At 48.3% G+C, this 25,783-nt stretch overlaps 1 protein-coding gene and 2 long non-coding RNA genes across 4 annotated transcripts in view; 2 read left to right on the forward strand and 1 right to left on the reverse strand.

The window, feature by feature from the left end:
• Nucleotides 1-140: 140 nt before the first annotated feature.
• LOC111820505 (uncharacterized) lies at nt 141-21,598 on the forward strand. Of its 2 annotated transcripts, none has more exons than XR_002824058.1 (3): nt 141-240; nt 2,706-2,786; nt 21,560-21,598. It is a non-coding gene; the product is annotated as an uncharacterized LOC111820505 (long non-coding RNA). The 2 variants fall into 2 exon arrangements; XR_002824057.1 differs by lacking the exon at nt 21,560-21,598 and adding an exon at nt 10,300-10,545.
• ALOX12 (arachidonate 12-lipoxygenase, 12S type) lies at nt 1,644-15,525 on the reverse strand. Its single transcript, XM_004376069.2, has 14 exons — nt 15,318-15,525; nt 14,589-14,787; nt 13,395-13,476; nt 13,169-13,291; nt 12,954-13,057; nt 12,546-12,706; nt 11,528-11,671; nt 9,984-10,193; nt 6,427-6,513; nt 6,026-6,195; nt 5,402-5,523; nt 3,015-3,115; nt 2,719-2,889; nt 1,644-2,599 (listed from the first exon to the last, which is right to left on the reverse strand). The coding sequence occupies exons 1-14, from the start codon at nt 15,450-15,452 to the stop codon at nt 2,420-2,422; spliced, it is 1,989 nt and encodes a 662-aa protein (XP_004376126.1). The 5' UTR covers nt 15,453-15,525; the 3' UTR covers nt 1,644-2,419.
• Nucleotides 21,599-21,668: 70 nt separating the features above from the next.
• Nucleotides 21,669-25,783, forward strand: part of LOC111820506 (uncharacterized) — a 39,660-nt gene continuing 35,545 nt past the window's right edge. The window contains exons 1-2 of the long non-coding RNA XR_002824059.1: nt 21,669-21,712; nt 24,459-24,652. This is a non-coding gene — a long non-coding RNA (uncharacterized LOC111820506). The remainder of the gene's footprint in view (nt 21,713-24,458; nt 24,653-25,783) is intronic.

The following is a 25,783-nucleotide window of genomic DNA, read 5'->3' on the forward strand; positions in this document are numbered from 1 at the left end:
GAGCGAGGGCCTCCTGCTTCTTGGGTTCACCCCTATGCAAATGGCAATGGAAGGAGCCGGTTCCTCACGTGACTTGGTTTGGCCGGTCACGTGACGAGGAACAGCCGTCATCAGGCCTCGGAAAGAGTCTAGCGTTGTTGAGCTGCTGGTAACCTGGGCTCTTAGGGATGGAGGACTGGAATCGTCTGATTTTTCCTTCAGATACCTTAGTCTGGGGTGGCATCCTGTGATGGGGCAATGGTAAGTGAGATATAGAGATTTGCATCGGTAGAGGGAGGGCCTCTGCCCTCTCTCTACTAACCCCTCCCCTTTTTATAGATACTCAGACACAGTAGAGAGAGACTGGAGCCCCTTCCAGAAGCCAAGCGTGCTGTGGTGGCCAGAACCCTTTAAAATTGCTGAGAGTTCTCAGGAAAGGCACTGGAAATGCTTCTCTTAAGTAAAATTTTGTTACCGACACTTGGAAAACTGTATGCTAAATCTAGAAAACTGTATGCTAAATCTAGGAAAAGTGCAGAGAGCAGACTGGACTAAAAAATTGTGAAGGCGAGCAGTCCTGCTAAATGTACTGAAGGAATGAAACTTCTTTCAGATATCTTCCAGTCGGTTCTGACTCACGGCGACTTCATGTGTTGCAGAGTAAAACTGGGCTCCATAGGGATTTTGGAAGCAGAGCACCAGGCCTTTCTTTTGTGGTACCTTCGGGTGGGCTTGAACTGCCAACCTTTGGTTAGTAGCTGCGAGCTTAACCGTTTGTGACACCCAGGGACTCCTGGAGAAACGAATAAGTACACAAAAATATCACTTTGCTTCCTTACTGTAAACTTAGGAAACTGTCTATAGATCCTTTGAAGTAGGGTACAAGATTTTAAAAGAACATGATTATTTCACCCCTTCAAAAAAAAGTTTGTATACTTAATTAGTGAAAGATTTGTAATAAGTACTCAGGGAAATGGAGGGGTTTGACAGCCACAGTTTTGCAGTGAGCTAGTGAGGACAGTGATCACAGCCTGACTGAGAAGGATCATTTTGATCCTGAGGTTCCAGAACCAAACAGACATTCAGTGGTTAGAATCACTTTGTGGTATTTTTCCACTTATTTTATGCAGGTTGTTCTTAAAGGAGTTGTATAAGAGAACTTGGAACCTGGGAAACACATGGAGATCGCAGGGTACTAAAGGGCAGGAAGAGTGGCCTTGAAACATGAATTTCATACTTCTTTTGTTTGGGACTGCCTGTCTGGGGAGGGAAGCCTATTTCGGGTGAAGGTTTTTATTCTGCCCTACAAACATCATTCGTTTTTTTTTTTTACAAAACATTTGCTAACTTAACATTTTTACATGTACAATTTAGTGACGTCAGTTGCATTAACCATGTTGTGCAACCATCACCAATATCTGTTGCCAAATTTCCATTACCGTAAACGAGGACTCAGTGCTTCCTGAAGAATGACTCCTACTTTCTCCCTCTTTCCCACCCCTGGTAACCACTAATAAACTTTGATCTCTATACATTTGCCTATTCTAGCTCTTTCATATGAGTGAGATTATACAATATTTGTTCTTTTGTGATTGACTGACTTCACTCAGCATAATGCTCTCAAGGTTCCTCCATGTTGTAGCATGTATCAATACTTCATTTCTCTCTATGGCTGAGTAACATTCCGCTGTATGTATATACGTACCACATTTTCTTTTTTATCCATTTGTCTGTTGATGAACATTTAGGTTGTTTCTAGGAACACTATTCTTATTTAGGGACTTTTGGGGTACATGTGTGAATAGGAGGAATAGGGGTGGCGGGAAAGTTGTTAAGAACAGAGTCAGGATTTTGTAGGTTGGCCACCAAGGATGAAGTCTGGTTCCTGGGAATGGAGAATTCGCCAAGGTAATTCATTTCTCCAGAAATGCTCCTCCACCATCCCCAGATGATCTGGGGTGATTTGGAAGTAGAGTCAGTGCCTCATGCTAGTGCACGGTATAGCTATGAGGGTCAAAGCCAGCCTATGCACAGCCCTCGAGCTATGCATGGCTTTTGCATTTTTCAAATGGTTGGAAAACAAAGGAAGAATAATATTTTGTGACACATGCAGCTCAAATTTCAGTGTCCATAAATAGTTTTATTGGAATACAGTCACACTCATTCCTTTCTGTTTTGTCTGTGGCTGCTTTCTTGCTACAGTGGCAGAGTTGAGTAGTTGTGACAGACTGTGTGGCCCACAAGGCCTGAAATACGTATTTTCTGGCCCTCTACAGAGGAAGTCTGCTGCCCCCTGGGCTCGTGGGATGCTGATGTAGGTGGCTTAATTGGGGGAGGAAATAGAGCCTTAGCAGCAGGACTTTATGGAAGCATGAAACTCAAGATGTAAACACCAGTTCTTGAGCTGATCTGGAGTCTTCTGGCTGGGGCAGCTGAGGGCTCAGATAGTGACACTGTTCTCTATGCGGCTGGGCTTCAGGTATTCATAGGGCAGGTCAAGTTGCTCATTCCGGGCTGTAATCTCCTTTTCCAGGTTTTCCAAATCTGTTTGGAATTGTTTTAGCACAGCCTTGGCTTTGGGGCTTGAGAAATACTTTTCTTTGTGATGTCCCAGAGGCACCTGAGACAAGAACAAAGGAGCAGTCAGCTCCCAGACCCAAGGCAGATGAGCTCAGAGCCCAGCCCCTCACTCTAATGGTTCCCTTCCAACATTTCCCCCTACGCAGAGTCCCCTCTCACCATGTCTGGCTGCTTCCGACCCAGATGCCACGTGATGGTCATTTGAAGACAGGCCTGCCGGACATCAGGTAGTGACCCCATCACCGTGGCCATTGTTACATCTTCCTTGGTGGTGGGTGGGGGCATCCGCATTGTGCATGGGGCATTAGGGACCCAGGCATACCAGTCCAGCTGGGGGAAGAAACTGCAGCCCTCAGAACGCTGGTGCTTAGGGTCCTAACCCTCACCTGTCTGCCTTGGGCATCCCAAGGTCCAGACACTTGCCCTCAGGGTCCTGGGCTTTTGGCTGTCCCTACCTGGCCCTGGTTGATGGCTGCATGCTGGGCAGTGCAGGTGAAGACACACATGGTTAGGAAATGGCAGAGTTGAGCCTGGGACTGAAAGGAAACAGGGAAACCTGGCCAAGAAAGAACAAGATTTAGAGGCTCCAGCATGAAAGGAAAGAAAGGCTGATGTCTTGGGATGGCCGTATTATATAATAGATGGGTGTTGGCTCATTTCTTAAAACACATTTGCATCAGACATGGATTTCAGTCCTAGCTCAAGCATTTATAGCTTGGGTTAAAAACTCAGTGCCATCAAGTCAATTCCAATTCATGGCAGCCCCACGTGTGTCAGAGTAGAACTGCACTCCACAGGGTTTTCCTATAGCTCGGGTTACCTTAGGCTAATTGTTTAATCTCTCTGAACTTCAATTTCTTCACCTGTAAAATCTGGACCATCCTACTTTATAAATGAGGAGTTCTTGTGGTGCAAACAAGTGCTTGGCTGCTAACTGAAAGGTTGGCTGTTCACGCCCCTCCAGCGGCTTCAGGGAGGAGAGACCTGGTGATCTGCTTTCGTAAAGATTACCTCCAAGAAAACCCTATGGGGCATTTCTGCCCTTTCAAATGGGGTCACTAGGAGTTGGAATTGACTGGATGGTACCCAACAACGACCTCATAAATGAGATAATGTATCGATTACCTGGCATGTAGTAAGTGCTCAATAAATAAAAATTGCTGTTTTCATGGGAAGATTTGGGGATGAAAAGGTCTGAGTGATCAAATGTCCCCTGCCCCAAAAAATGATAAAGAATTTAGGGATGCTTCCTCCTGTTCCCAGAGAGGGGATTGTAAGTGTCTAAGTTATAAGGTGGGTTAAGAAAAGTCATGGGTTTCTAGTGGCACATCTAGGAGGGGCTTCCCAGATGGTTACCCCAGGCCACTCATTTTACAGTGAAGGTGGGGCTCAGAGACCCCATAATCCCATCAGTTAAGTAGAACAAATACAATTATTCCCATTTTATAGAGAAGAAAATTAAAGGCCAGAGAGATTAAACTGCTTGTCAGGATTGTATAGTTGGCAAAAGGCAGAGGCTGATCTTGAACTCGGGTTCCTGACTGCAGATTCCATGCTGTTTTTAATTGTAGCAAGCTTCCTCTAAAAAGGATGCTGGGAAAATTAGGCAAAGGTGAACTATGACAACGAGGGAGAGTAAGGGGAGAGGATAGTGAGAGACAATTAGTGGAAGTTAAAATGAACTCGAGAATGTTTATTGTAAATTTCCAAATGTAAATATTGTTTGGGGAAAAGATGGCCAAGGGAAGGGAGTAGAATCTTTTGGGGCATGTGGTGCCTGAGGGATAGTACTGAGAAGTGCTAAAGAAAGTTTGGTCCTGCAATGGTAGGGGGTGGTGGAGCCCCAGATCCCCCAGGGCACAGGTGTTGGTTTCTTGCTTTCAGCATTCCCAGGGCCTGGCCATAACAGCTGCCCTGTAAATGCTTGCTGTGCAGCCCTGGTGGTGCAGTGGTTAAGAGCTACGCTGCTGACCAAAAGGTTGGCAGTTCGAATCCACCAGCTGCTCCTTGGAAACCCTATGGGGGCAGTTCTACTCTGTCCGATAGGGTTGCTATGAGTCGGAATCCACTCAGCGGCAGTGGGTTTGGTTTTGGTCGCACGGAGGCAGAGTATGCAATTCAAGGTGTTGGTCAGAAGTACAAAGGGGCAGGGGCTGCGGGATGATTCAGAGCGCTCCAGGCTAGCTCACGGGTGCTAGAGGAGTATGAACCTGGGATGAGCTCAAGAGAGGCTGCTTCTTCCTCACTGATTACAATGAGGGAGGGAATAAAGATAGTGACTGGATCATAGTGGGGGTGGACTGGCTAAAGAAATGTGAGCCCTGGGGTCTAGGAGCTAAGTTCAGGTGTCAGCCAAAGCGTAAACAGTATTGCATTTGCATTTAGAAATGACCTTGTACTTTGGTAAGTGTGGGCCACCTGTGTGTGCTGGACAGTAGCAAGCAGGAGGAAAAGAGAGGGAGAACCAGAGTGGGACATTATGGACTTCACTGGGAACATCTCCCCATTTATATCCTTAGGTAGCGAGGTAGGGAACCACGAAGAGATCTACAGGGGCTGGACAGAAACGGTTCGCTGTGATTCTGGCCTGGTTGGTCCCCACGCTGTGACAAGTTAGGGGCATCTGTGACTGCAGCTGGGGGATGGGAATAGGGGTTGACAGCCAGGGTATCTGGGAGGACAATTGTTGGGTATCTAGAAGTGTCCTCCACTGGGACAGTCTGTTGGGCGTGAATGGGATTTAGAGGCTTTGGTGTGGAGGGAGGGGTGTGCTGAGGGGTTGGGGTCTTGTCCCCAGAAGGGCAGGGCTGAGAGGAGCTCCTGTCTCTGGGGAGGATAGTACCTCGGTCCTGGGCCTGGCACAGTCCCACCTCAGTGATCTCCCGGCACCAGGCCTGCAGCTCAGGGTCCCCTCTCACGACGTCATCCCTTTGGTAGAAGAGGTGGACGATCCCCTCCACGTACCTGCCAGGGACAGGGAGGTGAGCTCTTTGAGAGTACGAGGCTCTGACCTCTCCTCTTTTCTGTGGCCTCTGCCCAGCCGCCCCTCACTGCATCTTGGAACAGATCCTGCCAGACTTGCCTTTTGGGACATTGCCCAGCCCTTGCTACTCACTACTGTAGAGAGGTCAGGGAAGTGGGTCATTAGTTTCTGGAATTCCCTGCATATGGTCTTCCTAACAAAAACCCTGATCCCTGCAGATCCCAGAGTCTCCCCACCCACAGCTTTCCCCACTGGGGCTCTCTCCCCTATGCCAGTCTCTTCCTTTTCAGACCCTCCCCACCGTCTCCTCACTCTTCTTCATCCTTCCGTAGGCTTTATCTTTGTGCTAGTCCTGGTTAGACCATCTTCCTTTTTCTCCTTTTTTTTTTTTAGCTTTTTTTTTGCTTCATGCAGACCTCAAGCCAGAGCCTCTCACCACTCACCCCCACCTCCCTCCATGTCTCAGCTCCCGCTCTCACCTACCGGGCAATGATCTCCCAGAGCCTTAAAGCATCATGGGCATAGAGAGCACATGGGAGTCCCAGCAGGCGCCTGTCAGCCAGGTCATCAGGAACACAGAGGGAGCAGTAGGTCAGCTGTGCCCCTGCTCGATGGAGCAAGACCACATGGCCCCCTCCTCCTGTGCTCATAGCCTAGAGCAAGAGAGTTGAGAGGTCTTGAGGGACAAAGCAGGTCTCAGAGTCATGGAATACCATATAAAGGGTTCAGCTGTTGGGTTTTCAGATTTAAAGTCAGGGGTATAAAAGGGGCAGGGCATTTATACATCACTGGTCTGGGACCCTGAAGGTAGCAGGAGGTCATAGAGAGAATTAGGAGGTCATAGAGGATTAGGTGGCCCCATATCCCATTCCTTCCTTACCTACCTTATCAAATATGCCTCCTTCTGAGATGAGTTGGGTCCGGGCCCGGGTGTTGATTTCCATGGTGTAGCGGATGTGGGGGACCAGGAGCTAGGGCGGAGTGGAGTGGAGGGGGTGGTTAACGGAGGCCATGCTTGGGCGCTTCTGTGTAGGAAGTGGGGCCCAGGTGGTGGCCTTCTCTCTCTAGATGCCTTCCTCCTTGTGGCTGCTTGGACCAACTGGTCTCCTGCTTCTCTGATCACCCACTCTCATGCTTTCTGAGGCCCCTGAGTCGGGCTCTGGAACCAGACTGACCATGGTTTGAGTCTGTGGTTCACCACTCTCTTTGAAACTTGGCCAAGATAATAAACCCTTAATTGGTGATCTTCTGTTCTGTCAAAGGGGAATAACAAGGTCTTTTACCTCAGGGGGCTGGAGTGATGCTTAGGTGAGTGATTATGAGGAGTGTTAGCACAGTCCCTGGCACACAGAAGTTCTCAAATAGTACTTGTTATCATTGCCTTTGTTAATTCCACCTTGAGTATAGGTGTCTGTTAAGAATCAGCCCCTTGACTGTTGATGTTTTTTGATACTTTCTCTGTTATTCACATCCTCAAAGCTTAAACTAGCCTCTCTGTTCATTTTCAAAGCAGACCTCTGGTCCTTTTACTCTTGGTGATTTTAGTTTTTTTGGGTGAAGGATGGAGAGGGTATCTTCAGCCAGAGTTAGGGGAGCCATATCGAGCTGCCTGCTTCAGTAGAGGAGTGTTGTCAGCCTGCCACAGCTCCAGTGAGGCTTTTCCTGAGCTAGTAAAAAAGGCCACCTGATCCTCATGTTCATCTCGTTTGTCTTGGACTATTTTGTCTTCATATTCCACCAGTTGGTATACAGGATTCATGCTATTTTAGTATTTATCTGATTTATTCAATCTATATGCTGAGCAAATAATCTGAGAAGCTGGACTATATGAAGAAGAACGTGGCATCAGGTTTGGAGGAAGACTCGTTAACCTGTGATATTCGGATGACACAACCTTGCTTGCTGCAAGTGAAGAGGACTTACTGATGAAGATCAAGGACTACAGCCTTTGGTATGGATTACACCTCAACATAAAGAAAACAAAAATCCTCACAACTGGACCAATAAGCAACATCATGATAAACGGAAAAAATATTGAAGTTGTCAAGGATTTCATTTTACTCAGATCCACAATCAATGCTCATGGAAGCAGTGGTCAAGAAATCAAATGATGCATTGCATTGGGCAGATCTGCTGTGAAAGATCTCTTTAAAGTATTGAAAAATAATGATGTCACTTTGAGGACTAAGATGTGCTTGACCCAAGCCACGGTATTTTCAGTCGCCTCGTATGCACGCAAAAGCTGGACAATGAATAAGGAAGACTGAAGAAGAATTCATGCATTTGGATTATGGTGTTGGTGAAGAATATTGATTATCACCATGGACTGCCAGAAAAATGAACAAATCTGTCTTGGAAGAAGTACAGCCAGAATGCTCCTTAGAAGCAAGGATAGCGAGACAAAGTGTCTCTACTTTGCACATGTTATCAGGAGGAACCAATCCCTATAGAAGGACATCATGCTTGGTAAAGTGGAGGATGAGCGAAAAAGAGGAGGACCCTTAACAAGACGGACTGACACAGTGGCTGCAACAATGGGCTCAAACATGCCTACTATTGTGAGGATGGTGCAGGACTGGGCAACGTTTCATTCTGTTATATGTGGGGTTGCTATGAGTTGCAACTGACTTGATGGTATCTAACAACAACAACATCTGACTTGTTGATCCTGGACACAGGGAAAGACCCAAGTGATACCCCTGGTGCCAAGATCAAAGCAGCTCACCTTGGTCTGAAACTTCAGAAAGTTCATGGAAAGATGCTGAGTGTCCTAGAAAGCCCAGAGTCCACACGAGGAGAAAAGATACCCAACGACAAACAACTCCTCCCCCTCCTTGCCAGAATTGTTTTTTGTAGCATTTAGTCTGTGTCACATCATTTGATTATGTCATTTAGTCCTTTAACAACCCATGATAGAGATCCTTTTATCCCTGTTTAGAGTGAAGACACTGAAGCACACATCTGGTAAGTACTGACCCAGGATTCAGACCCTGGCAGTCAGAATCCACAGCCTGCACAGGTAACCTGATGACATGTGCAGCCTTAGCCCTCTTGTGTGTCCTAATAGAGACACATGGGGAGGGGCTGAACTAATAATGGGAGGCTCAGGTGTGAAGAGTGGCTTAACCTATTCAGGGCAAAAGATGGCAATGCAGGAGACAGCATGAGATCGATAAATCCAAGACTATTCATCAGAGTGGTCTTCATCTTGTCTGTGTTATCCCAGAATCCAAAGAGGCCACATCTACTCTTGGCCAGGTTTGAGGGTAGAGGTGGAAGCCCCAGCAGAAACGCATTCAGTTGTTATGCCTGCCAAGTACTCAACTTGCGGTCTTGCCAACACTTCAAACTCGGTGTCTAAAACTGAGCACTTCATCTTTGACCCCAAACTTATGACTTCTCCTGTTACTGCTTTTGACAGTTTCCCTGGTTCAGAAACTTTTGAAAACATTTTTTAAACTATCACAAGTCTTATTTTGTTGCCTTCTGCTTGACAAATGGATACTGGACTTACTGTTTTTTAAAATTATAGTATAGGCTGGTAAAAGACACCCAGCTCCTGGGTGTTGCAGAAGCACTGATCTTTCTCATTTCAGTCTTACACCCAGGTCTGTTGCAGCTGCTCTTTCTCCCATCACCAAGTCCTTGATTTTTTCCCTTCCATTCCCATCACCACCATGCTAATGCATGTCTTTATCCATCTCTCTCTTAGGCACATGTAAGTAGCCCTACTGGGCTACTCTCCTTGCTTTATGATCTGTTTCTGTTTAGCAGAATCTTTAGTTGGGTTGATACTGATATTTCTCCATCTATACTATAGTGTTGATAGGCTGTCTCTATTGATTTTAAACTCTATTTCCAGATATTGTTCTCTGGTTGGTTCTTATGGATACCACTTGTCTTCCTAGCTAAATAGTAAGTCTCCTAAAGCAGGAATAAGGCTTTTGTTTTACTAGCTATATTCCTGCTATACTCCAAGCCAATTTCTAGATTGTTAGATTTCTGAGAGGAGCCCTGGTGGTGCAGTGGTTAAGCACTCAGCTGCTAACCAAAATGTTGGCAGTTCAAACCCACCAGCCGCTCCATGGGAAAAAGATGTGGCGGTCTGCTCTCATAAAGATTACAGCCTAGAAGAGCTTATGGGGCAGTTCTGCTTTGTCCTGTAGGGTCTCTGTGAGTCGTAATCAACTCGACGGCACACAGCAACAGATTCTGAGAATTTCAGAGGCCTGCCTTATAATATGTCCTGAAGAAACATTAAGTGACTTGACTTAATAAAAATACAAAAGTCAAGATACTGTTACATCCTTCCCTCTCTTCACCCCTTCTTCATTTGCAGATTGTTATAAAGATTTTTTGTTGTTGCTATATCATTTCGTATTAGGCTGTTTCCCTTCTCTGGGGTCTAAGAGAGATGGGACCGGGAGGGTTGAGCCTGTACCTTGAAGAGAGGATGCAGTTCTGAGAGGCACCTCATGGTGGCAACAGCGATGACCTCAGCCACCAGATGAGTGTTCAGCAAATGATATTGGAGCTGGTGCAGTTGGAAGTCTGAATTTCGGACCCAGGACTTTGCCAGGAGCCAAGCAAGTGGAGGATCTGAGGGTAGGAAGAGTGGTGGGGTGGAGGAGCTGGAGTTGGGAGGCTGGAGCTGGGGAAAGAGAATTAAGCATTTATTGAACTTCCAGTATACATACGACACTATGCTTAGCATTCTGGAGGAAACAGATGACTAAAATAAGATTATTGCCTTCCAGGAGGTTGTAATCTAACATGAGGAATGAAAACCCTTCCACCCTGCCTCTAACTAGCTGTGGGGCTGTGTGAGTGCCATGTTGGTCAGCCTGGATGGAGGAGAGACTGGAATCAGGGACCAGTAAGGGAGGCCTAACAGTGGTTTGGAAGAAATGTGATGGGGGTCTGCATTAGGATGGTGGAATGGGAAGGAGAAGCTGGATTGTGAGATAATTGACAGAACTTGTCAGCTGGCTGGTTGGTGGAAACGGAAAAGATACTGAAGAGAGAATGGGTGTCCAGTGTCAGAGGCCTCTGAAAGATTGAATGGTGATTCTCAAAGCATGGCCCTGAAATAGCAGCATTAGTGTCACTTTAGAACTTGTTAGAAATGCAAGTTCTCAGTCCCCATCTGTCATGGATTGAAATTGTATCCCCCAAAAATAATCTGTCAACTTGGCTAGGTCATGATTCCCAGTATTGTATGATTGTCTACCATCTTGTCATCTGATGTGATTTCCCTATGCATTGTAAATCCTGTCACTGTGATGTAATAAGATGGATTAGTGGCAGTTACATTGATGAAGTGTACAAGATTAGATAGTATCTTAAGCCAGTCTCTTTTGAGATATAAGAGAGAGAAGCGAGCAGAGCGACAGGGGGACCTCATGCCACCAAGAAAGCAGTGCCGGGAGCAGAGCACGTCTTTTGGACCTGAGGTGCCTGCGCTGAGATCTCCCAGACCAAGGGAAGACTGATGACAAGGACTTTCCTCCAGAGCCAACAGAGAGAGAAAGCTTCCCCCTGGAGCCGGCACCCTGAATTCGGACTTCTAGCCTACTGGACTGTGAGAGAATAAACTTCTCTTTGTTAAAGCCATTCACTATGGTATTTCTGTTATAGCAGCACTAGATGACTAAGACACCATCCTAGTCCTACTGCATCAGAGTCCGGGGGTGGAGTCTGGCAACCTGTGTTTCAACAAGCCCTTCAGGTGATTGTGATGCACACTAAAGTTTGAGAACCACTGGGCTACAGGATAACTCCAAAAGACCACAAAGACTGTTGAACAAGTAATTCCAGTTAAGTGAGTAAAGGAAGACCAGGCTGCAAGCAAACACAGAGTGACGTGAAGATAGGTGTTGCTGAGTGAGGTTGGGATTTGGGAGCCAAGAGCCAGGGGTCTGGGTTCCTGGGGTGGAAGGTGATGGGGACAGAGAAGTGTTGGGAGGGGGATGCCCAGGGGCTCACCTGGATGACCATGGGTAGCAGCTTCCCATTGGGTTCCATCTTCAGCATGACGAGGGGAGCAGCCAGATACTGCTTCTCGCCTTGGATCACATTGGCTGGAATCCCATCCAGCAGGATAAAGTCAGCCTCGAACAGGGAACCGTTCTGGGGAAAGGAGGAAGTATCCATAATTAGAATTCAAAGTCTACCCCCAGAGAACAAGACAAAGGGCAAGACATTTAAAGGTATTGAGTGTAGCTTCTCGCTATCATTCTGTATCAGTACCAGAATCCTACTGGCAGAACCAGATCATTAGGTCCAATTCTTTCATTTTAAAGTGAAGAAACAAGCCTAGTGAGGGGAAATGTCTTGCTGATATGTGGTTGCTGATATGAATTTAGGACCATGGGAGGTATTTCCTAAGCACCCCCCCTTGTCAAGATGGCCAGGCCCCTTTCCCCATCATCTCCCAATCTCTTATTGCCTGCTACCTGTGTTTGGTCCCACCAGCCCAGCAAGTCCTCCTTTACTCCTTGCCCTTACCTCCCCCGATCTGTCAAGGAATTGAGGGAGGTTCCCCTAACTGCCACCAAACACAGCACACACATGTATATGCACATACACACATCTGCCTCGGCTTGTCCTCTTCATGTCCAGTTCATCTCTTGGAAACCCAGCTCTTCTCCAGAAAAGCTCCCGATTGTCCCCACCTGACAGCACACTTGCCCACCTTCTCCTTGCCCATGGACACTGGTGTCTAAGCACTGATATCCAGCCAGGAATGTTGTCTCTACTAATATTTCTGGCCCCATCCATGCCCTTAGGATCCATCCTACGTCCTTCATGCTGGGAGCTCCTCATAGGTTTTTCTCTACATACTTTAACATCTCTAGATTTTTTAAGAGGTGCAGGACTCTGCACCAAGGGCAGTGGGTTCCTGCAGCCTCCCTTCCACTGCATTCATCTTTGGTTTCTCCTCTTCACCAGTTCTCCTTACCACATTGTCAAGGAGAGAAAAACGGAGGGTGGGAGGAGGTACCTGGAGTTCTTTTTCCAACTGGGCCCGAAGCTCCTCTGTCCCCGAGGGCAGCACTAGCCGGGAGGGCAGAGATGTGGAACGTCTCAACAGCATGGGGTTGGCGCCATTGAGGAACTGGTAGCCAAAAAGCTCATCGTCCTGCCAGCACTGGTGAACCTTTTCTGGGGGGTGGGGAGGAGGATATTGACCACAGCCTAGATGTCTCTCCTCCAGGGATCCAGGCATATGACCACCCCTATTCAGCCCCTGTCTTTACATTCTTGAGGCCTCTGTGAGATGACCAGGCATGATAGTTCTCATTTGGCAGGGAGTTATGGGGGTTGGGAGGGAGGGATACGGAGTATGGTGGATGGATGGGTCATCAAAAGGGGCCATTAGGGGGTTATGGAGACCTGGGGAATCACTGACCAGCCAGCACACTCTTTTGGCTGCAGAAGATCTGATTGAAATTCTCCAGGTGGTTCCAGGAGCTCAGGAGGGTATAAACACGCTTGTGGGTGAACTCCAGAATCCTAAGACAGGTATCCAAGCATGAACCCATCATCTGATCCCTCAGCCCCTCACCACATACCACCCCATTCTTGGATCTTCCAGCCCTCACTCCACCCTGACCTTTTCCTTACCCTGCCTTTAGTGTCAATTCAAAGTCCAGCCTCTTCTCCTCGTGGAATCTCTCATTTGGAGGTAGCTCATCCTTAGAGTTTGCAGCTATTGTCAGGGGTAATCCTTCCTTCCAGGTGGCCCAGCTAGGAATTGGGGTTAAGGGTTCAGGGAAGGGGTAGGGTCAGTGATGGGCGCAAGGTTGGGGACGGGATAGGCCAGTTGGGAGGCCTGTGGGTGGGTGGTTACCGGTAGATCTGCTGTCTTTCTTTCAGTTCCTTCTCTCGATGCCTCTGGAACACGTCCAAGGGGTTGTCTCCCGCCAGGCAGGCTGGGCAGGCATTAAGAGGATTCACCACACTGCTTGGTCTGGTCTTGTGCTATCCCCTGCTGTCATTTCCCATGTTTACTGTCAGCTCTGTTGCTTTTAACTCTGCCTTTGCTTCACTTGATTGATCCCCAGACATGTTAATCCCATCTTGCACTCCTGTTTGCCTTGCACTCCGGTTTCACCTATCTCAGCTCTTGCCTTGAGACAGAAATTCTATGTTTGACACCCTTTCTTGTCCCGTAATTCATCTTCCCCTTGCCCGACGCTATTTCATCAATCTCTATGATTGGATAAATCACCTTAATTAGGGTGATAAAATCTTAACCACCCACATGCCCATACCTATCTTTGATTACATATTACTTTGGTTAATTTCACATGTCCTGGCCTCACTTGTCCACACCTTCACCTGTCTTTACCTGATTTCACCTTTCCTGGATTTACCATGGCAGTCTCTATTTAGTGACCTGCTCCTATTCTCATCTGTTCTTCTGCTCACTTGTCTCTGAAAGACACATACTTCATGTTCCCATCCTTACCTCCACTTGCCCTCAATTCTCTATTCATCTCTCTTCCCTGTTTCCCACGGTAACAAATTCCATAGTTTCCATCTTCCTTCATCCCCACCCCCTGCCAACATGCTCTCTTGTCCCTACAGTTGTCTTCCGTGGCCTTCCAGCCTTACCAGCTCTCCAGTCAGAGCTTATCTCCCTTAGCTGTCTCCTGCTTACCCCTCACTCATCACTCCTATTCCATGTGTTAACCTCACCTGTCCCTGCCCTAACTCTCTCTGAGTCCCACAGACATCACCTTTATACTTTTACTCTGGCTCTTCTGTTCGTCATCATCTCTGCCACTGATTCCCTGTCCTCACCTTCTTGAAGACAGAATCTCCAGATCACTTACTTCCTGGCCGCAGCGTCACCAGCTGCGCCTTGTATCCCCATGTGAACAATTTATTTTCCCATTTGCTCTTTAGCATCCCGGATTTCCCACAGTTAATCTGCCTCTGCCTACCCCTTCTCTAGACCCCTCCGACCTTCCTTAGCCTATCCTGACCCCTCCAGAAGTCTTCGAGGCCCTGCACCCCCTTCCCGACCCTGCCCCCTCACCGGTGCCCTCGGGCAGGCTCAAGATGCCCTGTCCCCGCACCCAGCGATAGCACGGGAAGGCCGCCTCTGCGCAGGCCCCGGGGCCCTGCACGGTGATGCGGTCGCAAAACCACGCGTCGTCCACCAAGGAGTGGTGTTTGCGCAACTTCACGAACTGCAGTGGCCCCAAGTCGTTGGGGACGTCTTGCTCAAACTCCTCCTGTGGGGTCAGAACCGGCGAGACTTAGTGGCGGAGACCGCAGAGAGGCGTTTTGTTGGAGGAGCAGCTGCTTAGTTTAGCAAGACCTTCAAAGACATCATCACCCCATTCTCTGCTTAGGACAACCTGCACCGTGGGTCTTAGACGCGCATTTCATCGGGAAGACGAGAGAGGCATTGCGTGGCCCGCGGTTCGGTTCGTGTCTCTAATCATGTTTAAGCATCCTCACTCACATGAGAACCTTCAACTGAGCTCCCTCCCTGCTTTCGGGAGGAGTGTCACGTCTGACCACTAATGGCACATTTGTACTGGCTCTGGGGTCACTTGGAGGCAGGAGTAGGGAGAAGGGGCCTGAGCCCCAGTCTGGATCCCGGGATCCTGACCCTTTCTCTGCCCCGCCTTCGGCGCCGGCGCCCCTACTGCCTGGAAGACCCAGCCGCACCTGTCGCCTCATCTTGTCCTCGGCCTCCCGCGTCCTGACCCTGCCTCCCGCTCGAACCCCGCGTGGCCGGCCCGGCTCCGCCGCTGACCTCGCCCCGCATGGGCCGCAGCTGCAGCTCCAGCTCCGCCATCCCTCGCGCCCCGACCAGCCACATCTGTATGCTGTTGTGCGACCCGGAGAACAGCCAGGCCCCGGTGGCCACGCGGATGCGGTAGCGGCCCATGGTGCCCCAGACAGCGCAGGCGAGCGGGAGCTCGGTCCGGCGCTGCACTCCCGACCGCTGCCCAGAACCACTCGCTGCGGTGTCCAGGCGCCTCGAGGCCAGTTCCGGACCTTAAAGAGATGGATCTGCGTCCCCGCCCATCGCGCAACAGGAAGGCGCTGCCATGTCCCCGCCCTAGACTAGCCCGAACCTGCACTTCGTGAAGCAGGGCTGTGGGGAAGGGCTGTGCTTCCCCTTCGGAGCTCAGCTGCAGGAACATAAAGGGAACCTGGCCACGGTGAGGCCAAAGGGTGGGTATGGCGGGGCCTCCCTGAACCCCTTGCCCTATCCCAGGAGGCCTGGGTGCAGGAGCCTCGAGGCTGGAGGGAGCAAGGGTGAGAGCAATTCCCCAAGTTTCCAGACATTTTGGGGAGCTAGGGGGAAAAGTGTGTGGGGGCGGGGGGAGGGGCGGGGCAGGGGGGTGGCTGCGTCTTAGGTAAAATGGCGAAAGCCTCAGGTTTTCTCGGCTGGGACCTAGGGAGGGCAGTGGGCCCGGAGTGTGCTCAGCTGCTAGACTGGGACCCGGTACCGGCCCAGGTCCTTCAGTTCCTGATCTATACCACCTTTGAGCACAATCTCTCAATAAATGACAAGGCTGCACAAATAAACACCGCTTCCGTGGAGTTGATTCTGGCTCTCAGTGACCCTATAGGACAGAATAGAACTGTCTATAAGGTTTCCAAGGCTGTAATCTTTACGGAAACAGACTGCCACATCTTTCTCCCCGAGAGCTGCTACCTTTCGGTTATCAGCCCTTTGCCTGATCACTGTATTACCAGGGCTCCTTTTCAGGCTGCCTAGAACCTGGAAAATAACAGCGCAAAGACTTTCCCTTTTCCCCACCCCCAACCCCATTCCACACATATGGCGTTAGGACCCCAGGTGAAGTCCCTGGGAGGCACAAATGTTAAGTGGAAGGTTTGTGGTTAGAATCCACCGAGAGGTGCCTTGGAAGAAAGGTCTGGTAATCTACTTCCAAAAAATCAGCCATTGAAAACTTTATCGGACACAGTTCTACTCTGACACGCATGAGATCATCATGAGTCAGAGTCAACTAGACTCGACTGGCACCTGGTTTTTAGGATGTCAGGTAGACCCAGACACCATGGACCGGACATCTTGAGAGGCCTAACTGAGGCAGGGCAGTGAAAGCCTCATTTTCTCCAGCCTCCATAGTGGGTGCAGAAAATGTTAGGGACCAGGACAGGTGTTAGGGTGCAGTATGGAGTCATTTAGGGACCCAGCATACAGTGGGCTATGACCATGAACTGAGGTGGATGTAGCTCCTTCCCCCTCGGTATGTTCCAGGTTCCTTTTCATTCTGGCCTCAGCTAACTAGCCCCGGTGCTTTCTTCCCAGCCGGAATTTCATTTAGTCCTACAAAAATTATATGTAAATAGTTGTATTGGGCATGAGGCTCTACTTCTTTCATCTTTCCTCTTATCCTTATCCCACTCTCCCCCTTACCCCCACCTAAGCTATTTTCTGGTCCCCCATGGATCTCAGGACAGGACACCAGGGAGCAGCAGTGGGACAGGTGCTGGTTAGGGACATCATAAACATTAGACAGTAGATTCAGGCTCTGGCTTATCACCCACACAGGTATCAGGTGAAGCCTCCTGCACAGGTCCCTAGCTGGGTCTTCTTGGTCCAGGGTGCTATAAGCATTTGGCTCAGAGAGGATGTGTCTGGTGACCTGGGTGAGGCCCCATACGCATTGCCATTGAGTTGCAATGGACATAGTGACCCTATAGGACAGAGTAGAACTGCCTCATAGGGTTTCCAAGGCTGTAATCTTTAGAGAAGCAGACTGCCACATCTTTTTCTGGCCAGACTTCCGGTTAGCAGTCAAACGCTTTAACCACTGCGCCACCATGGCTTCTTAAATATCTTCCCAGACCCTCAGAAAAGACTTGGAGCGTTGGTATTGGTGGGGATAAGTGAGAGGGGTTCTAGTCCTGCCTTCCAGCCTCCGAGCCCCCAGAAGTGTCTGATCCTTCCTCGGTGCCATTCCCCTTCTTATCTTCTAGGCCCACTCCTGCCGACATCCTCTGTGCTCAGAACTGGGTGTAGGCCACTTGCCAGCCCCCAGCTTTCTGGGGTCACCCTATTGGGTAATATCCACATAAAATGGCTCAAATTCCCGCCCCCTGTAATAGCAGGAGGGCCCCCTGGTGGCGCAGTGGTTAAAGCACTTGGCTACTAACCAAAAGGTTGGCAGTTTGAAACCACCAGCTGCTCTTTGGGAGAAGGATGTGGCAGTCTGCTTCCATAAAGATTATAGCCTTGGAAACCGTATGGGGGCAGTTCTACTCTGTTCTGTAGGGTCGCTATGAGTTGGAATCAACTCAATGGCAATGGTTGGGTTGGGTTGGGTTGGGTTGGGTTTGGTTTGGTAGTAGCAGGATCTGGCCTTTCCTCACACATCCTTCTTGGGTCACCTGTGCCTGGAAGAGTTTCCGCCATATCTACTTCCTGAATCATCCTGCTTCTCTGCTGTTTTGTGACTCCTTTTCTACCCACTCTAGTGTACTGCAAGGTCACATGCACAGGAGGAGTGAATAATTGGGAACAATAATCCCAGCGACTGCATATGCTAAATGAGGTAACGTGTAAAACGCTTAGAACAATGCCTGGCAAACAGTCCCTGGATGTATTAGCTGCTGTTATTCTGTGATTTACAGACTGGAAGCAATTTCCAATTGAATGTCAGCATCACTCTTGCTAGAAATCCCTCCACATTCCCCACCACATACTGTTTTTCCAAGTCCCTCCACAGGCTCCAGTCTCCCAGTCGGGCTCTTACCCTCCAGACCCTTCCTCCCACTTCTTTTGTAATTTTTCCGTTTTAAGAACATGCACTACCTTTTTGTTTTTCCGTGTGCCCCAGGAAGGAGCCAGGGCTTGATATTGCCGCGGCCCATCACAGTAGGGACGCTCATGGGTGCCGCACGTGCAGGTCAAAGCTGCAGCCTCTCCTCTTCCAAGCTCCCGTGACCCCACTTAGCAGAATGATTTATCAAAACTTCTCTCTCTAGGCCAGGTGGTGTGGGTGAGGGAGATGGACCTCACATTTCATAGCCTAAAAAGCTTGCCCAAGTGCTTTTCTAAACGCGAGAATATTTTATCCCCTTTTTTTCTCCTATGCCAATTTGGCTCAAACTACAGGAGGTTTTGAGGATAACTCACTTGTCCCTGCTACGTTAGTGTTCGGAGCCCTGGTGGTGCAGTGGTTGAGAGCTACAGCTGCTAACCAGAAAGGTCGGCCGTTCAAATCGACCAGGTGCTCCTTGGAAACCCTATGGGGCAGTTCTACTCTGTCCTACAGGGTTTCTATGAGTCGGAATCGACTCGACGGCAATGGGTATGTTAGTGTTTGGAGCCTGCATTTGGTACTGGGGTATATGTATTTGGACCTCTCCATTAAGGGCACCTCCACATTGGACATACAAACCTAACATTAGAAAGTATATAATTTTAAGTCATATAATCATATGAGCTGGTTTCAGAGTAGAAATTTATCACCTGTTTTTCCAGTTAGTAATTTGAGCACTCACCTGCCCCTATTAGCAGGAAGTCCAGCACTTCCTTTCCCAGTGCCGTCACTTGCTTCTGGCGCTGTCCCATGTAGCTGGGGAACCTTGTCCTGCACTATCCAGTGGGTCCTTTTCTAGTGCTGCAGGGATTCCTGCATAGGCCACAGCAGTGACACACACTTGGACTTCCACAGTGTTTTAGTTCACACAAGCTCAAGAAGGTCCCCAAAGCATGACTGTGGTGCTCAGATGGCTGGCCCAGGGGACCGTGCCAGGGCCATGTCCAGCCTCAGCCCCCTAAGCCTTTGGGCCTTGGGTGTTTAACGTGCTCATTAGACCAGACACCTACTTTCCTCACAGAGTGTTCCCTTTTGGGACCCTTGGTGTTCTCTCCTGCTGGTGAACCTCTGTTGGGACCTTCTCAATCTTTCAGAGAGAACTTAATTAATATTGAACAATGTCAAAAAGAATCAGAGTCTCAATCTCTTCTTCCAGGTAGTGTCTTGGGCCCTCTAGACAAATTTACCCCCTCCTCCTCATCTGCTGGCTAGGTGGCGCAAAAGTTTGAGCTCAACTACTAATCTGTTGTTAGGTGCCATCATGTTTATTTCAACTCATAGAGACCCCATGTGACAGAGTAGAACTGCCCCATAGGGTTTCCTGGGCTGTAATATTTACAGGAGCAGATCACGAGGTCTTTTTCCCATGGAGCAGCTGAGTGGGTTCGAACTGCCAACCTTTTGGTTAGCAGCTGAGTGCTTAACCATTGTGCCACCAAGGCTCCTTGACTGCAAACCTAAAGGTTGGCAACTCGAGCCTACCCAGTGGCACTGTGGAAGAAAGGGCAGGCAATCTGCTTCCATTAGGATTACAGCCAAGAAAACCCTATGGAGCAGTTCTATTCTGTAATACATGCGGTTGCCTTGAGTCAAAATCAACTTGCTGGTAACAGGTTTGGTTTTTTGCTTTTCCTCATCTGCATACCAAGGGAGTATTGGGGTAAGGAGTGGGGGATGGGAAGGATCAGGTGGGGAAGAGAGAGTCTTTGTGGGCTTCAAAAGGGTGTCCAAGAGAGGACACTCAGGGTTCAGTGAAGAGCGAAAGCTTTGCTTCCAGGTAGCTTTCTATGCCATTTAGAGAAAAAAAGCTGACAGATTCTTTCCCTTTCAGTATTTGTCTCCTTTTCCTCCCCGACCTTTGCTGCCCCAACCCTGGCAAGTATCCTCAAGTGAAGGTCAAAGGCTCAACTTTCTGTAGGTTCATAGAGTCATGTGCGAACATGCATATACTTACAAAGGTGTTTGGTTTTGGTTGTTTAAAAAATCTGTGCCCCATTGTTATGGGTTGAATTATATCCCCCCAAAATATGTGTTGTAAATCCTAACCTCTATGCCTGTGGTAGGAGCCCTGGTGGCACAGTGGATAAGTGCTTGGCTGCTAACCAAAAGGTCAATGGTTCAAACCCACCAGCCACTCCATGGGAGAAAGATGTGGCAGTCTGCTTCCATAAAGATTTCCAGCCTTGGAAACCCTATGGGGCAGTTCTACTCTGTCTTGTAGGGTTGCTATGAGTTGGAATTGACTCACAGGCAACAGATTTATGCCTGTGGTTATAATCCCATTTGGGAATGGGCTGCCTTTCTTATGTTAATAAGGTAAGATTAGTGTAGGGTGTATCTTGAGCTAATCTTTTTTGAGATTTAAAAGAGATTAAGCAAGCGAGTAAGCAGAGATGGGAAAAGAGAGATGCCAGGCCTCATGAAGGCCACTCAGGAGCAGAAGCTCAAAGAGACAAGGACCTTCCTCCAGAGCTGACAGAGAAAGCCTTCCCCTAGAGCTGACAACCTGAATTCAGACTTCTAGAATCCTAAACTGTGAGAAAATAAATTTCTGTTTGTTAAAGCCACCCACTATGTGGTATTTCTGCTATAGCAGTACTAGATAACTAAGACACTGCGGTAAGATGGATCGATTTTATATGGCCTTTCTCACCATGGTCTTCTAACTCCCACCCAAGTGATTGGGTGAGACTAGGCAAATAAGGTAATTGTGGCCCACCGAGGGGATTGGTCAGTGTTGCCATCCCACTAGGCTTAAAATGAGCCATCCCAGAGATGGGAAGAGAGGACCTCACCACCACCAAGAAGAAGTACTGAAAGTGGAGCATGTCCTTTGTACCCAGGGTTCTCTGTGCCAAGAACCTCCTAAAGAGAGAGCTGTAACACCTGAGATGGTGAGAAGCAGCACCCAAGAAAAGGTGTCAGCAGAGGCTGCAGAACCGGGAGAGCTGCAGACCAGCAGGAGACATCACCGTGGGCTTCCTGACCTGTTGGGCAAGATAGCTGAGGGCCTTTGGGCAGGAAGCTTGCTGGTGGAGTGGGGTGTCTCTGGGCACTTATTGTTGGAGCAGACCCAAGGAGCGAGAGAGCTGAGGGCCTTTGCGCTGAAGCTTACTTGGTGGAGTGTGTATGTGTGGGGTGCTTCTGGGCACTTGTCGGCAGAGCTAAAAGAACTTTGTAACCCTTGCCTCAGCAGGGCAGAGGCCTGGCGGAGGGACTGAGGGCCAGAGAGAGGCCTGCCTGTGGGCATAGTTGAGAAGAGGCTGTCCTGATAGAAGAACTGTATCCTGCCTCATTTCCTGATCCTGAATTGTAACCTGTTACCTCCCTAATAAACCCCATAACTGTGAGTATTGTCTGTGAATTCTGTGTGACCATTGCAAGGAATTATCTAACCCAGCAGAGAGGTGGAGAGTGCCATGGGAGGGAAGCCTGGTGTCAGAACTGGTTAAAAGGTTGGCCAGACGAGGTATGTCTGACCTCCCCCTCATTGCAGTCAGCCTCGGGCTGTTGATCTTGATTTTCTTCCCTCCTTGTGAAGTTAGAGGAGGTCAGATGACGCCTCTGCCATGCCATTTTTATAGACATCTGCTATACACAATTGTCTGCAGCTTGCTTTTCTCACTTAAGAGATACAGCTCATGAAAATCTTTGAAGCTCAGTCATTACACATCGGGCTCATTCGTCTAAACACTTGCATGGCATTCTCTCCTACGACTAGCTGGCAGTGTATTCAGCCGTTCCTCTGTTGATGTTTTGTGATATATCATCAATGCTACAAAGGCTGTGGTTTTATTTGTATGGGTTAGAGTTCAAGACCAAGGGTGCAAAGAATGAAAAACCACTAGAGCTAAACAAACAAATACACACACAAACAAAATAAAAACAAACAGCAAAGCTGATTCTCTTTACTTGTCAGACAGAAGGAATACACCAGAGAAGACATTGACTGAGTAGTTCGTGGAAGTGGTTAAGTCAGGGATTTTTAACTGCTAGAAAGGGCGTGTTCATAATGTTTATGTTAATTAAAACTTAAAAACTTATACCCTGGAGAGGCTGGAATGAATCCACAGGTTTGTACACAGTTGTCTGAAAGAAGTCCCACTGTTCTTTAGTTAGGAGGGTCTTAAGTAGGTCCACTCAGGGTCTAGCATACCAGGGTTACTTAAAGTTCGTGGTCATTTAAAAGCTTCAGCTGGCCAGAAACAGTTGGGGTGAAGCACAGCATTCAGTTTTGATATCTTGAAGTCCCTGTGTGGTACAAAGATTAACACGCTTAGCTGCTAACTGAGAGGCTGGATGTGCGAGTCCACCCAGAGGCAGCTTGGAAGACAGCCTGGTGATCTAATTCCAAGAATCAGCCATTGAAAACCCTAGGGAGCCCAACTGTATGCTCACACACATGGGGTCACCATGAGTCGGAATCGACTTGAAGGCAACTGGTTTTAGGCAAGTGCTGCTAAAAGTTCTTTTATGTGGGATTGCTGGATGAAAGAGTGTGAGTGTAGGGGGACACAGAGTTCATTGTGATACTATGGAGAACAGGTTCAGTAGGGAGATGGAGGCTGAATGCAGATTGGCGTGTAGCATGCCTTTCAAGAAACAAGGCTTTGAAGGGAACAGCAAGAGAGCCGTAGCTGGAGATGGGGGACCAGCAGAGCCACTGAGAGGGAGAGGTTGAGATGCAGGAGAAAGAGAGTGTAAAGGATAAGGGGAAAGCCCCGAGGGAGGAGACGAAATCCCTAGAATGTACGGATGAACTAGTCTTAGGCATTTTCAGAGGGGACTGGGCAACAGCATCTTCGATATTACAATAGTTTGCGGCCCTACAAAGGCCACAATATATAAACAGATATATGATGTATCTGTGGTATGAAAATTTCATGGGGTCAGGGTGGGGAGTGATTAGGAAAAGAATGTCTTAAAAGGCTCCATTAACAAAACAAAACAAAAACCAGTTGCCTTTGAATCTGTTCCCACTCGTGGCAACCCTGTGTTTCATGGCTGTGACCTTTCAGAAGTAGATCACCAGGCTTTTCTTTTGAGACGCCTATGGGTGGGTTCAAACCATCAACCTTTCAGTTAGTACTCAAGTGCTTAACGATTTGCACCACTCAATGACTCCTTAAAAAAAACAAACAAAAATATCTGTTGTGGTCAAGTAGATTCCGACCCATAGCGACCCTATAGGACAGAGTAGAACTGCCCCATAGGGTTTCCAAGGAGCGGCTGGTGGATTTGAACCGGTGACTTTTTGGTTAGCAGTCATATCAATTAACCACTGCACCCCGTTGCTCCATACGGGGAGAATAATGGAAAAAAATGATGAGAAACTCTGCCTTAGAAGGTGAGACAACTCTTACTTTGTAACAAGAGAAAAAGGAGAAAGAATGAGCATGGCAGCAGGTAAACTTTAAAATGAGGGGTGGGGAAACATCCCATTTGGTGACTTGTAGGTTCTCTGTGAAGTGGCTGGGAAGGACCTGGCTTTTAGGGGTGAAGCCCGTATCAGAGAAATGAGAGAGAAAAAGTTTAAAATAGACTCTGAGAGAAATGAGAGGGTGCTGATTGAAAAATTATAACAGGAATGCTGGGCAAACTTGAGACCCTGCTTGAGGTTGGTGACCATGAATTTACCTGTTTGCTCAGGGGTGTGATTTCCCTAGCAGTACTGCCTGCTTCCACTACCCATCTGTCAGTTTGTTGTACTGTGGTGGCCTGTGTGTTGCTGTGATGCTGGAAGCTATGCCACCAGTATTTCAAATACCAGCAGGGTCATCCGTGCTGGACAGGTTTCAGCAGAGCTTCTAGACTAAGACAGACTAGAAAGAAAAGCCTGGCTTTCTACTTCTGAAAATTAGCCAATGAAAGCCTTACGGATTACAATAGAACATTGTCTGACCCACTTGCTTTGGACACATCATCAGGAGGGATCAATCACTCGGGGAGGACACTGTGTTTGGTGAAGTAGAGGGTCCTCGAGGGTGAGGGAGACACTTGGTAATATGGATTGGCGCAATAGCCGCAACAGTGGACTCGAATATGCCAGTGATCCTGAGGATAATGCAGCATTTCTTTCTGTTGTACATAAGGTCACTATGAATGGGAGTTGACTTGATGGCAGCTATCTATCAACTCACTGCTTGATTGCCGACACAGGACAAATGAAAGGTTGGAGTCATCTAGAACATCAAGAGGTGGAACAGGGATACTGAGGCTCTGCCTGGCGGAGACTGACTCAGGCTCCTCTCCTGTACTTATCTCCCTGACATCAGTGGTGGAACAGGTATGAAATTGGGCCCCTTTCTTATATGTTGCCAATTTGCGTTTTAAGCAAACGTGGTATCCAGATAAGCCTTCTAGACTCCCTTCCAACCAGACTGGCATCTCTAAACTACTAGGATTTACTTATTCTGGAACTGGCTGTACTCAGCATTCCTTTAAAGAAGTTGAGAGGTTAATCCTGGTCCCTCCCTCCAGCCCCTGCTGTTTGTCTATTCCTCAGGGACCCAACGTCCAACCCTCAGCCTGTCTTTTCGTGACTGAACTGGAAAGCCAGGCCCAGGGTATCTTGGGCTTCTCCCTCCATCTTGGAGAAACAAATATTACGAGACAAATGAGCTGTGGGGTCCACCATAGTCTGTAAGGAATACAGACATTCTTCCCAACCTCTGGGATCCCTGCTAACACCCCCTAACTACCCCAAGTTCTGTTTATCTTTCTCTTTGCTCTAATGTTTCCCTTCTAATTCTACATTCCTCAGATTTCTTTCTTTGTTTTTAAATCTTTTCCCATACAAGAATTTATACATACATTGTTATGTGACTCTAATTGCTCTCCCTACACTGTGACAGCGCACTCCTCCTTTCCACCCCTGATTCCCCATGTCCATTCAACCAGCTCCTAACCCTCTCTGCCTTCCCATCTCACCTCCGGACAGAAGCTGCCCATTTAGTCTCTTGTATCTGCTTGAGCTAAGAGGCACACTCCTCACGATTATCACTTTATGTCCCACAGTCCAGTCCAATCCCTGTCTGAAGAGTTGGCCTCGGAAATTGTTTTAGTTCTGGGCTGATAGCGAATCCAGGGGCTGTGCTTTCCAGGGTAATTTCAGTCGCAGTCAGACCATTAAGTCTGATCTTACTAGAATTTGAGTTTTGCACCACACCTTTCTCCTGCTCCATCTGGGACTCTCTGTTGTGTTCCCTGTCAGGGCGGTCATTGGTGGTAGCTGGGCACCATCTAGTTCTACTGGTCTTAGACTGATGAAGTCTCTGGTTTATGTGGCCCTTTCTGTCTCTTGGGCTAATACTTTCCGTGTGTCTTTGGTGTTCTTCATTCTCCTTTACTCCAGGTGGTTGGGACCAACTGATCCATCTTAGAAGGCTGCTTACAAGCTTTTAAGACCCCAGACACC

The sequence above is a fragment of the Trichechus manatus genome, unplaced genomic scaffold (assembly GCF_000243295.1).
Source record: "Trichechus manatus latirostris isolate Lorelei unplaced genomic scaffold, TriManLat1.0 scaffold00040, whole genome shotgun sequence".
NCBI classification, from domain to species: domain Eukaryota; kingdom Metazoa; phylum Chordata; class Mammalia; order Sirenia; family Trichechidae; genus Trichechus; species Trichechus manatus.

What these genes read in the sequence shown, in the direction of transcription:
- ALOX12 (XM_004376069.2), bottom strand. Translation starts at nt 15,452, where the DNA reads ATGGGCCGCTACCGCATCCGCGTGGCCACCGGGGCCTGGCTGTTCTCC. An exon ending in TGCGGCCCATGCGGGGCGAG is followed by an intron (nt 14,788 to 15,317) that starts GTCAGCGGCGGA and finishes CTGACCCCACAG; the next exon opens with GAGGAGTTTGAGCAAGACGT. An exon ending in GAGCCTGCCCGAGGGCACCG is followed by an intron (nt 13,477 to 14,588) that starts GTGAGGGGGCAG and finishes ATGCCTGCCCAG; the next exon opens with CCTGCCTGGCGGGAGACAAC.